This window comes from Physeter macrocephalus, chromosome 2, assembly GCF_002837175.3.
Source record: "Physeter macrocephalus isolate SW-GA chromosome 2, ASM283717v5, whole genome shotgun sequence".
Taxonomy (NCBI): domain Eukaryota; kingdom Metazoa; phylum Chordata; class Mammalia; order Artiodactyla; family Physeteridae; genus Physeter; species Physeter macrocephalus.
Window position 1 is genome coordinate 64,578,775 of NC_041215.1, and position 13,802 is coordinate 64,592,576.

The 13,802-nt window shown below is 38.3% G+C and overlaps 1 protein-coding gene across 1 annotated transcript in view; it reads right to left on the bottom strand.

The window, feature by feature from the left end:
- Positions 1 to 13,802, bottom strand: part of CCDC148 (coiled-coil domain containing 148) — a 310,928-nt gene that overhangs the window by 220,249 nt on the left and 76,877 nt on the right. Inside the window, exons 2-3 of the mRNA XM_024122369.2 lie at positions 4,674 to 4,736; positions 3,627 to 3,748 (exon numbers count right to left, since the gene is read on the bottom strand). Coding sequence (XP_023978137.1) covers positions 3,627 to 3,748; positions 4,674 to 4,736 — 185 coding nt within the window. The remainder of the gene's footprint in view (positions 1 to 3,626; positions 3,749 to 4,673; positions 4,737 to 13,802) is intronic.

The following is a 13,802-nucleotide window of genomic DNA, read 5'->3' on the forward strand; positions in this document are numbered from 1 at the left end:
TTGTGGCACGCGGGCTCAGTAGCTGTGGCGCACGGGCTTATTTGCTCCGTGGCATGTGGGATCTTTCCAGACCAGGGATCGAACCCGTCTCCCCTGCATTGGCAGGCAGGTTCTTAACCACTGCGCAACCAGGGAAGTCCTTCTTATGTGCTTTAAATGTTAACATTCTGTCATTCAGCTTGAGTATGTTTACATTTAATATTGCCACAGTAAAGTGCCGTAGTAATAATGATTGTTAAAGCTGTTAATTTCACGTGCAAAAAAATGAGCATATTTAATTAGTAAAGAATTGGGAATTGACTGATAATTAATACAAATACTAAGAGAGAAGGTGTTAACTATGTAACATTAAGAATAAAATATTCTTCAGTCAACACATATTTCATAAAATGTTAAACAATAATATAAGAAAGGATAACAGAGACAATATTATCATAATTCCAGTTGGTGTAGGCTGTTTGATATATTAGCATTCATAACATTAAACAAAATAAATTTTAAGAATTGTATTTAATTTTCAGTTATATAATTCCATTTAAGCCATGTGTCTTTCAAGAAAAAGCCCTATTTGGGAATTGTTCACATCTTACAAGAATAAATTAAAAACAAAATGTCAAGTTGATATCTCTAAATTAAATGAGAAGGGAAGAGTCCAAAAATCATGAAAATGACATTCCCAATAAACCTTCCTTAAACTAGATATAATAAAAATGAAGATTGTATAAAGGAAAGAAGACTGTGTGAAAATAATGAGGTATCCAGGACATATTTTGTTCTCACTGACCAAATTCAAAACAATGGATATTATAAAAATGGTTTAAAAGGACAATTATTTATTATTATGAATCTATGGAGACTAAACATGGAAGCAAAAAGCTTGTCAAAAAGATTGCTACAGAGTGTCAATATTTTCAGTAGTTGATGGCAAGAGATTTTTTGAGATTTGCCAAGCTATGAATCCCAAGTACCAAGTTATTTCTAGAAAATATATAACTAAAAAGCTTCTTCATGAACGATATTCTGTGAACAAAAAGGTTATTGATGTTATTTAAAATGTCAGTTGAGAGTGATCATCCATTTAACCTCATAAATGTATAACACAGTGACCAGAGAAGCAATATAGTTAGCTGACAGTGCTAAGAAATTATTGTCCCTGAACTTAATGTCAAACTCAAAAAACTACATTAATAATTTAAAATTTTAAATATGTTTATTCTTTGATAGAAATCCTATCATCAAAGAGAAATTCACTTTGACCAAATATTGATTTTAACATTCAACGATTCCCCATTCATCCAAAATGTGCATCTGGATTGAGGAATAGATGGATGGACAGATGGACAGACAGATGGATGAACAGATATATAGATAATATTTGGAATATATATATGAACATATATGTACAGTCAACCTTGAACAACACAGGTTTGAACTGCATGGGTCCACTTATACGTGCATTTTTTTCACTAAATACTACAGCATCACACAATACACAGCTGGTTAAATCTGAGGATGTAGAGCCATAGATACAGAGCAACCTTGGATTTAGAGGGCTGACTAGGAGGGCTAACTATAAATTATACACAGATTTTCTTCCAGTAGATGGTCAGCACCCCTAACCCTCGCATTGCTCAAGAGTCAACTGTACACATTCCAATACTGAAAAGGGAGTAGACAAAATGTTTGTAGTGGCAACTGTACTACAACAGTACTTCGGGAGAGAACTAAAAAACATTCATACTTTTTGGCCCAGACATCCCAATCATGGGAATTAATCCACATAAAGTGTCTATGCATGAAGATATTTACGGAAACATGATTTCCAATATCACAAACTTAGATACAACCTAAATATCCAAAAATTGGAATGTGATAAGGTATGCATCTTTTTCTATTTGGAGTACTCATCACTCCTGTTTTGTTTGGCTAATTCTTATTGTCCTTGAGATTCCAATTACAATGTCACTTCCTTAGAAAAGCCTTCCCACCCAACTAGGATCAAGTCCTGTTATTATATACCAGACAGCCTTTTTTATTGGAGCTTATACTTAATATAATTTTATTTCAGGGCTTATTTGATAAACACTGGCTTCTCTCCTTCCTCTCTCCTGCAAATAGTACACCCCATGAGGGTAGGTGTTATATGTTGTTCACCATTATATATTCAAGGCACATAATAAGTATTTATTATATGTATCAATACATATGTGTATAGATGGTGTATATACAATGGATCAGCACAGAAGTCAGAAATATGAAAATAATTTTATTAGGATGATAGTTATGTAAGTGATTTTGCCATAAAATTTCTTTGAATAACATTAAATTATTTTAAAGCTATATCTGAAACAAACAAATAATGCCCTACTTTTTAAGTGGTCTCCTTAGTTTGAGGGGACATAGCTCATGAATATATGGTAATTTCCCCAGAATAGGGTATCAAATGTGCCTTGAAATCATGAGAGTTGCCTTTTTAAAAAGATATTAACAATAAAAAGCTATGTAAAACTAATATAACACAAAAATATTAAATACACATGAAAGCTTATAAATTGCTTAATATGTTGCTTTGCTAAACCAGATTTTTTAATGCAACCAAGCAATGAAAATGCTGTTTATAATGTACTCTATTATTTGCATAAGAGGGAAACATACTGCCTGAATAATCCTAAACACATCCATGGTCCTAAAATACTGTGCACAATCACTTGCACATAAACCTCTTTCAAATCTAGTCGAGGCTCATCTCTTCTTAGATCAGGGCAAAAAGGGAATTCGAGAAAAGAGAGGCACGTGAGGGCATACTTTGTATGGTGTTGCAGAAGGAGCTTTAAATTAGATGAAAATCCATAGCTAGCACTTACTAGCAATTTTTATTTTTTTTAGATTATGTTAGAAATTGTTGAAAATTAATGAGATAGCTATCTTTCTAAAAATAAAGTTGAATTCAGGCCTCATGGGGTTGTTAAGAACATTAAATGAGTAATGCATGTAGACTACATAGCACAGTGTCTGAGAGCATTCAATAAATGTTGCTATTCACAGGGCTTCCCTGGTGGCGCAGTGGTTAAGAATCCGCCTGCCAGTGCAGGGGGACACGGGTTTGTGCCCTGGTCCAGGAAGATCCCACATGCCATGGAGCAACTAAGCCCGTGCGCCACAACTACTGAGCCTGCACTCTAGAGCCCACAAGTCACAACTACTGAGCCCGCAAGCCACAACTACTGAGCTTGTGTGCTGCAACTACTGAAGCCCATGCGCCTAGAGCCTGTGTTCCACAACAAGAGAAGCCACCGCAATGAGAAGCCCACGCACTGCAACCAAGAGTAGCCCCCGCTCGCCACAAATAAAGTGCGCATGCAGCAACGAAGACCCAACACAGCCAAATAAAGAAAGAAAGAAAGAAAAAAAAGAAATAGGAAAAAAAATGTTGCTATTCACTATTACCAATAGTTGGAAGATTTTAAAAACTATTTAGAATGTTATTTATTTTCACATTTCATTGTAACTACCATTTTACTTTCTAGCAATTCAATTTTCCTAAACTAGAAAACACACACACACACACACACACACACACACACACACACACAGACACACACACACACACACACACAACTTCTAACCTTTAGCTCTGTAGAGGCAGAAGCTAATTTTTTTGCTTCGGTTAATGCATGCAGTTGTTGATAGTCTACTGGTTTATACTTGATGCTTCTCAGTTCATTTTTCATACGAAATACCAGATTATCTGTTTTTCATCAAAAAGAGAAAATGACAAAGAAATTGTATTATGTTATTGGAAGTCAAAATAGAGTTATGGCAACATGTTGACTGCAGGTCTTATTTTTAAAGATTTTTAAGCAAATATGAGAAGTAATATATTGCAATATTCGTAGTATATTTGAACCTCAATTTCTGGAAATTTAAAAAATATTACCACTATATTCCTTGCATGAAATTACTTCTAAAAGGGCATAAAAGAAATACTTCCATTTAAGTTAGTACATTGAGAATTTTAGAAAATTATATTGTCAAGTTACAAAGTGTGACCATTCTTCTTATTTAAAATGTGTCAGTCATCAACTGTGAATATTTAAGTATCACATTCTTATGAATCAAATTAAGTAAATAGAATTTTTAAAGTCATAGCTGCATTTTTAACTTAGAAAAATTGATTTCAATTAAATACAAAAAAAGGTTGAAACTGGAACCTAAAAAATTTAATAGGCCAGATAAGATTAAAATGATACAAAATGTTTGGGCAGCCATTCTCCATCCAAGCATATAAAATGTCCTAGTTTAGTTTGATACTATTTTGATAAAGTAAAACATAGGTAGAGGATACTCTAAGGCCAAGTAACGTGAAGTATAAAAATTTGGGTAATTCAAGCATCATTGCCTCAATGATGTGAAAAATTCACCTGTGCGATGTAAGGCAATTAAGATTTATTAAGTATATCATGGATCACATGACTGCAAGAAGCTTCCAAACGATTTAAGGACAAGCACAGGAAAGAATGGTTGGCCTGACTATTGGAAGGGAACTGGAGAAATCTTCAATGTGACCAAAAAACGAACCTTCCATTATTAAACTTTTGAAAATCAACATTCCAATTTTATATCACCAATAATCCACCTAAATCATAAAATAGGATTAGAAGTAGAAAAAATACCTGAGGTATCATTTTTCTGAACTGTCATGAATGGTTGGTCTCTTTTATCCATGTTTTCCATATCTGTCAAGGAAACAAAAGAGAGCTAATAACATTTTACATTGTAATTTAAAAAACTGTTTTAAAGATATGTTCATTGTAGTGATTTTTGAAATAAGGTCCAGGACCGGATGCCATAACTCCATGTATTTTATTAAAATTTGTTTCTCTTTGCTCCTAGAAGCCTCCTTCCATTTGTTTTTCCTCTTTGTGCTTTTCCTGATCTTGGTTTCTCCAACCAATCTCTTAGTTACCCTCTCTTAGATTGTCCCAGTGACTGGTAAATATTTTGTGATTAAAAAATTGTGTATGTTTTATCTTGAGTTCTCAAGAGGAAAGAAATACCTAAATTAAACAATAAAGCAGCTAGCCAAATTACTTACTGCTTCTCTTCAGCAATGCAGTACTTGTGGTGGATATGGGGATGTGCCATCCACTTCTAGAAAGCACTTGATGCTTACCTGTCACCAGCTTCAGGGTTGGACTCAGCTGCAGAGAACAGCCTCGCCCAAAGGCACACCATTCCTGGGGTAGCCTATACCCAATGACAGAGTGAGGCAAGGACGTAAAGACCCAGCAGTTTGGGCTTAATGCAGGTCACTCTGATGGGCAATATTTACTCCAGAGCTCCCTTCGGGGTTGACCCACACTTTGTTGGACCTGCATTGAAACTGACTTTTTTATTTGCCCAATCTTGCTTCTCCCTTCTTCCTTTCACAGGTATGGATCCCTGATAAATATCTAGCACCCCAAACTCTGCCTCAGCATCTCCTTCCTAAGAACCCAACCTGCAGCAGCACCAAACTGAACTGACATCTTTTTATGGCACCCTCAGGGGAAGATACTAGTCAAGTGGTTCTTTAAATAACAGTACACATTTTTCATACATTTTTGTTCCATATCTACTAGGTTGAACTGATCGTGTCTAGTGGCCTTTGCAGTTACCTAAATCTTCTTAAATGGAAGAAAAAGTCGCACAGTCCATGATTTTCAGAAACTCTGCCAAGTTACCAAGAATCATGGAGATTGCTCACCAGCTTTAGGAATATAGGGATAAACCTCAGTGTGCAATTTCTATAGGGTCTCTGTCAAGGAATTCTTGTTTTAAGCCTTTGATAATATTGACAATCCTCATACCATCTGCTTTCTACTCATATCCATATCCTGTCCATTAAGATTCTTTTTCACTCTGGAAGATTTTGCACGTCTAATCTGTCCACCTGTACTGCCTCAAGCCCCCATCACCTCCTGCCTGGATGACAGAGGCATTCTACTTTGTACCCTTACAGTGCATTCTCCAAACAGCAGCCCAAGTAACCTCTTAAAAACTCTAATCTGACCTTGTGAATCCCTTCAATTGTACCCATACCCTTTAAGATAGTATCCAAACTTGTTTAAATGGCCTATAAGGCCCTGGGTGATCTTGCCTTTGATCATCTCTATACTCTCATCTCATTCACACATTCCAACCACACTGGTCTTTCTATTTCTCAAACATACTAAGTTCATTCTGCTTCAAGGCCTTCCCACTTGCAGTTCCCTCTGGTATTTAAGGTGAGGGCTCTGGTCATTTTGACGACTTACTCAGTTTTCCTGGGTCTCGCCCATGTATACAAGCTATTAAACTTTTGTGTGATTTTCCCGTTAATCTGTCTCACGTCAATTTAATTCTTAGAACAACCAGAAGAACCTAGAACAGTAGAGGAAAATTCTTCTTCCCCAACACTATATGGTTCAAACTTAACTATGACCTTGATGAAATAAAATTTATATCTTAGGGTAAGACAAAAAAAATTTAAACAAACTTTTCATCTGCCTGCTTGGGCCTCTTCCCTCCCCTTTAGAGTGTACTGTGCATCTGCATTAACCAGACCTCCTCAGGAGATCACCTTTCTCCTTAATCTTTTAATGGGTTATGATGACCCACTATTAGCTTTGTAAGCAGAGATCTGGATTGTGTAATCTGTCATTTGACTTATAACCTTTTGTCTCAGAAACTTATATAACTGTGCTTTGACCTCTAACCGGTGGAACAGCCCTCAGAGATTTCTGAAGGGGTGTCTCCAGGCAATAATCTTCAGGATGGCTCAAATAAAATTGTCCATTTATTTCTAGATTGACGAATTTTTTTAACATATTTATTGGAGTATAATAGCTTTACAATGGTGTGTTAGTTTCTGCTTTATAACAAAGTGAATCAGCTATATATATACATATATGCCCATATCTCGTCCCTCTTGTGTCTCCTTCCCACCTTCCCTATCTCACCGCTCTAGGTGGTCACAAAGCACCGAGCTGATCTCCCTGTGCTATGCAGCTGCTTCCCACTAGCTATCGATTTTACATTTCATACTGTATATATGTCCATACCACTCTCACTTTGTCCCAGCTTACCCTTCCGCCTCCCCGTGTTCTCAAGTCCATTCTCTACCTCTGCATCTTTATTCCTGTCCTGCCTCTAGGTTCTTCAAAACCGTTTTTTTTTTTAGATTCCATATATATATGTGGGTTAGTATACAGTATTTGGTTTTCTCTTTCTGACTTACTTCACTCTGTATGACAGACTCTAGGTCCATCCACCTCACTACAAATAACTCAATTTCGTTTCCTTTTATGGCTGAGTAATATTTCACTGTATATATGTGCCACATCATCTTTATCCATTCACCTGTCAATGGACACTTAGGTTGCTTACATGTCCTGGCTATTATAAATAGAGCTGCAATGAACATTGTGGTACATGACTCTTTTTGAAGTATAGTTTTCTCAGGGTATATGCCCAGTAGTGGGATTGCTGGGTCATATGGTAGTTCTATTTTTATTTTTTAAGAAACCCCCATACTGTTCTCCATAGTGGCTGTATCAATTTATATTCCCACCAACAGGGCAAGAGAGTTCCCTTTTCTCCACACCCTCTCCAGCATTTACTGTTTGTAGATTTTCTGATCATGGCCATTCTCAATGGTGTGAGATGATACCTCATTGTACTTTTGATTTGCATTTCTCTAATGATTAGTGATGTTGAGCATCCTTTCATGTGTTTGTTGGTAATCTGTATATCTTCTTTGGAGAAATGTCTATTTAGATCTTCTGCTCATTTTTGGATTGGATTGTTTGTTTTTTGGATATTGAGCTGCATAACCTGCTTGTATATTTTGGAGATTAATCCTTGGTCAGTTGCTTCATTTGCAAATATATTCTCCCATGGTGAGGGTTGTCTTTTCCTCTTGTTATGGTTTCCTTCACTGTGCAAAACCTTTTAAGTTTCATTAGGTCACATTTGTTTATTTTTGCTTTTATTTCCATTTCTCTAGGAGGTGGGTCAAAAAGGATCTTGCTGTGATTTGTGTCACAGAGTGTTCTGCCTATGTTTTCCTCTAAGAGTTTGATAGTATCTGGACTTACATTTAGGTCTTTAATCCATTTTGAGTTTATTTTTGTGTATGGTGTAAGGGAGTGTTATAATTTCATTCTTTTACATGTAGCTGTCCAGTTTTCCCAGCACCATTTATTGAAGAGGCTGTCTTTTCTCCATTGTATATTCTTGCCTCCTTTATCAAAATCAAGGAGACCATATGTGCATGGGTTTATCTCTGGGCTTTCTATCCTATTCCACTGATCTATATTTCTGTTTTTGTGCCAGTACCATACTGTCTAGATTACTGTAGCTTTATAGTATAGTCTGAAGTCCAGGAGCCTAATTCCTCCAGCTCCATTTTTCTTTTTCAACATTGCTTCGGCTATTTCGGATCTTTTGTGTTTCCATACAAATTGTAAAGTTTTTTGTTCTAGTTCTGTGAAAAATGCCAGTGGTAGTTTGATAGGGATTGCATTGAATCTGTAGATTGCTTTGGGTAGTATAGTCATTTTCACAGTGTTCATTCTTCCAAACCAAGAGCATGGTATATCTCTCCATCTGTTTGAATCATCTTTAATTTCTTTCTGTATACAGGTCTTTTGTCTCCTTAGGTAGGTTTATTCCTAGGTATTTTATTCTTTTTGTTGCAGTGGTAAATGGGAGTGTTTCCTTAATTTCTCTTTCAGATTTTCCATCATTAGTGTATAGGAATGCAAGAGATTTCTGTGCATTAATTTTGGATCCTGCTACTTTACCAAATTCATTGATTAGCTCTAGTAATTTGCTGGTAGCATCTTTAGGATTCTCTACGTATAGTATCATGTCATCTGCAAACAATGACAGCTTTATTTCTTCTTTTCAAATTTGTATTCCTTTTATTTCTTTATCTTCTCTGATTGCTGTGGCTTAAACTTCCAAAACTATGTTGAATAATAGTTATGCGGGCCTCCCTCTGTTGTGGCCTCTCCTGTTGCGGAGCACAGGCTCCGGACGCGCAGGCCCAGCGGCCATGGCTTACGGGCCCAGCCGCTCCACGGCATGTGGGATCCTCCCAGACCGGGGCGCAAACCCGGTTCCCCTGCATCGGCAGGCGGACGCGCAACCACTGCGCCACCAGGGAAGCCCGATCATATGGTTTTTATCCTTCAATCTGTTAATATGGTGTATCACATTGACTGACTTGCATATATTGAAGAATCCTTGCATTCCTGGGATACACACCACTTGATCATGGTGTATGATCCTTTTAATGTGTTGTTGGATTCTGTTTGCTAGTATTTTGTTGAGGACTTTTGCATCTATGTTCATCAGTGATATTGGCCTGTAGTTTTCTTTCTTTGTGACATCTTTGTCGGGTTTTGGTACCAGGGTGATGGTGGCCTCTAGAATGACTTTGGGAGTGTTCCTCCCTCTGCTATATTTTGGAAGAGTTTGAGAAGGATAAGTGTTAGCTTTTCTCTAAATGTTTGATAGAATTCGCCTGTGAAGCCATCTGGTCCTGGGCTTTGTTGTGGCCTCTAGAATGACTTTGGGAGTGTTCCTCCCTCTGCTATATTTTGGAAGAGTTTGAGAAGGATAAGTGTTAGCTTTTCTCTAAATGTTTGATAGAATTCGCCTGTGAAGCCATCTGGTTCTGGGCTTTGTTCGTTGGAAGATTTTTAATCACAGTCTCAATTTCAGTGCTTGTGATTGGTTTGTTTATATTTCCTATTTCTTCCTGGTTTAGTCTCAGAAGGTTGTGCTTTTCTAAGAATTTGTCAATTTCTTCCAGGTTGTCCATTTTCTTTGCATATAGTTGCTTGTAGTAATCTCTCATGATCTTTTGTATTTCTGCAGTGTCAGTTGTTACTTCTTTTTTATTTCTAATTCTGTTGATTTGAGTCTTCTCCCTTTTTTTCTTGATGAGTCTGGCTAATGGTTTATCAAATTTCTTTATCTTCTCAAAGAAGCACCTTTTAGTTTTATTGATGTTTGCTATTGTGTCCTTCATTTCTTTTGCAATTATTTCTGATCTGATCTTTATGATTTCTTTCCTTCTGCTAACTTTGAGGGGTTTTTTGTTGTTCTTCTTCTTCTTTCCCTAATTGCTTTAGGTGTAAGGTTAGGTTCTTTATTTGAGATGTTTCTTGTTTCTTGAGGTAGGATTGTTTTGCTATAAACTTCCCTCTTAGAACTGCTTTTGCTGCATCCCATAGGTTTTGGGTCGTCGTGTATTCATTGCCATTTGCTTCTAGGTATTTTTTGATTTCTTCAGGGATCTCTTGGTTATTCAGTAGTGTATTGTTTAGCCTCCATGTGTTTTTATTTTTTACAGAGTTTCTACTGTAATTGATATCTAGTCTCATAGCATTGTGGTTGGAAAAGTTACTTGATACGATTCCAATTTTCTTAAATTTACCAAGGCTTGATTTGTGACCCAGGATATGATCTATCCTGGAGAATGTTCCATGAGCCCTTGAGAAGAAAGTGTATTCTGTTGTTCTTGGATCGATCCCTTGATCATTATGTAGTGTCCTTCTTTGTCTCTTGTAATAGACTTTATTTTAAAGTCTACTTTGTCTGATATGAGAAGTACTACTCCCGCTTTCTTTTGATTTCCATTTACATGGAATATGTTTTACTATCCCCTCACTTTCAGTCTGTATGTGTCCCGAGGTCTGAAGTGGGTGTCTTGTAGACAGCATATATATGTGTCTTATTTCTGTATCCATTCAGCCAGTCTATGTCTTTTGGTTGGAGCATTTAATCCATTTACATTTAAGGTAATTATCGATATGTATGTTCCTATTACCATTTTCTTAATTGTTTTGGGTTTGTTATTGTAGGTCTTTTCCTTCTCTTGTATTTGCTGCCTAGATAAGTTCCTTTATCATGTGTTGTAAAGCTGGTTTTTTGGTGCTGAATTCTTAGCTTTTGCTTGTCTGTAACGGTTTTAATTTCTCTGTCTAATCTGAATGAGGTCTTTGCTGGGTAGAGTAATCTTGGTTGTAGGTTTTTCCTTTTCATCACTTTAAACATGTCCTGCCGCTCCCTTCTGGCTAGCAGAGTTTCTGCTGAAAGATCAGCTGTTAAGGTTATGGGAATTACCTTGTACGTTATTTGTTTTTTTTCCCTTGCTGCTTTTAATATTTTTGTATTTAATTGTTGATAGTTTGATTAATATGTGTCTTGGCATGTTTCTCCTTGGATTTATGCTGTATGGGACTCTGCGCTTCCTGGACTTAATGGACTATTTCCTTTCCCATATTAGGGAAGTTTTTAACTATAATCTCTTCAAATATTTTCTCAGTCCCTTTCTTTTTCTCTTCTTCTTCTGGGACCCCTATAATTCGAATGTTGGTGCATTTAATGTTGTCCCAGAGGTCTCCAAGACTGTCCTCAATTGTTTTCATTCCTTTTTCTTTATTCTGCTCTGCAGTAGTTATTTCCACTATTTATTTTCCAGGTCACTTATCCGTTCTTCTGCCTCAGTGATTCTGCTACTGATTCCTTCTAGAGAATTTTTAATTTCATTTATTATGTTGTTCATCATTGTTTGCTCTTTAGTTCTTCTAAGTCCTTGTTAAGGGTCTACTTTCAGCAGGCTGCAGGTTCATAGTTCCCATTGTTTTTGGTGTCTGTCCCCGTTAGCTAAGTTTGGTACAGTGGGTTGTGTGGGCTTCCTGATGGAGGGGACTAGTGCCTGTGTTCTGGTGGATGAGGTTGGATCTTGTCTTTCTGGTGGGCAGGACCGTGTCTGGTGGTGTGTTTTGGGGTGTCTGTGACCTTATTATGATTTTAGGTGGCCTCTCTGCTAATGGGTGGGGTTGTGTTCCTGTCTTGCTAGTTGTTTGGCATGGGGTGTCCAGCATTGGAGCTTGCTGGTCATAGTGGGGAGCTGGTCTTAGCGTTGAGATGAAGATCTTGGGAGAGCTTCCACTGTTTGATATTACGTGGAGCCAGGAGGTCTCTGGTAGACCAATGTCCTGAACTTGGCTCTCCCACCTCAGAGGCACAGGCCTGACACCCAGCCAGAGCACCAAGATACTGTCAGCCACATGGCTCAAAACAAAAGGGAGAATAAACGAAAAAAGAAAGAAAAAATAATAATAAAAGAAATAAAGTTATTAAAATAAAAAATAAGAAAATTATTAAAAATAAAATAAATTAAAAGTAAAAAAAAAAAGGAAAGAAAGAAGAGAGCAGCCAAACTAAAAAACAAATGCACCAATGATAACAAGTACTAAAAACTATAATAAAAAATAAACAAAACAATAAAAACTGGACAGAGAGAATCCTACGACAAATCGCAAAAGCAAAGCTATACGGACAAAATCACCCAAGGAAGCACAGAAATACACACTCACAAAAAGAGAAAAAGGAAAAAAAATATACATCTATATATATAAAAAAAAAAAGGAAGAGAGCAACTAAATCAATAAAAAAAATCTACCAATGATAATAAACTCTAAACACTAAACTAAGATAAACATAAAAGCAGAAACCCGTCAGTTGCATACGGCAAACTCCAAGTCTACAGTTGCTCCCAAAGTCCACCGTCTCAATTTTGGGATGATTTGTTGTCTATTCAGGTATTCCACAGATGAAGTGTACATCAAGTTGATTGTGGAGATTTAATCCGCTGCTCCTGAGGCTGCTGGGAGAGATTTCCCTTTCTCTTCTTTGTTCACACAGCTCCTTGGGTTCAGCTTTGGTTTAGCCCTGCGTCTGCATGTAGGTCACCTGAGGGTATCTATTCCTGCCCAGACAGGATGGGGTTAAAGTTGCAGCTGATTAGTGGGCTCTGGCTCACTCAGGCCGGGGGGAGGGAGGGGTACAGAATGTGGGACGAGCCTGTGATGACAGAGGCCGTCATGACATTGCACCAGGCTGAGGTGCACCATGTGTTCTCCTGGGAAAGTTGTCCTTGGATCACAGGACCCTGGCAGTGGCAGGCTGCACAGGCTCCCAGGAGGGGAGGTGTGGATAGTGACCTGTGCTTGCACACAGGTTTCTTGGTGGCTGCAGCAGCAGCCTTAGCGTCTCATGCCCATCTCTGGTGTCCTCGCTGATAGCTGTGGCTCGCACCCATCTCTGAAGCTCGTTTAGGTGGTGCTCTGAATCCCCTCTCCTCATGCACCAGGAAACAAAGAGGCAAGAAAAAGTCTCTTTCCTCTTAGGCAGTTCCAGAATTTTTCCCGGACTCCCTCCCAGCTAGCTGTGGCGCAGTAGCCCCCTTCAGGCTGTGTTCACACAGCCAACCCCAGTCCTCTCCCTGGGATCTGACCTCCGAAGCCCAAGCCTCAGCTCCCAGCCCCCACCCGCCCCGGCGAGTGAGCAGACAAGCCTCTTGGGCTGGTGAGTGCTGGTCGGCACCGACCCTCTGTGCAGGAATCTCTTCACCTTGCATCCCTGTTGCTGTGCTCTCCTCCGCGGCTCCAAAGCTTCCTCCCTCCGCCACCAGCAGTCTCTGCCCGCGAAGGGGCTTCCTAGTGTGTGGAAACCTTTTCTCCTTCACAGCTCCCTCTCAGAGGTGCAGGTACCGTCCCTATTCTTTAGTCTCTGTTTTTCCTTTCTTCTTTTGCCCTACCCAGGTACGTCGGGAGTTTCTTGCCTTTTGGGAGGTCTGAGGTCTTCTGCCAGCATTCAGTAGGTGTTCTGTAGGAGTTGTTCCACGTGTAGATGTATTTCTGATGTATTTGTGGGGAGGAAGGTGATCTCCACGTCTTACTCCTCCGCCATCTTGAAGGTCT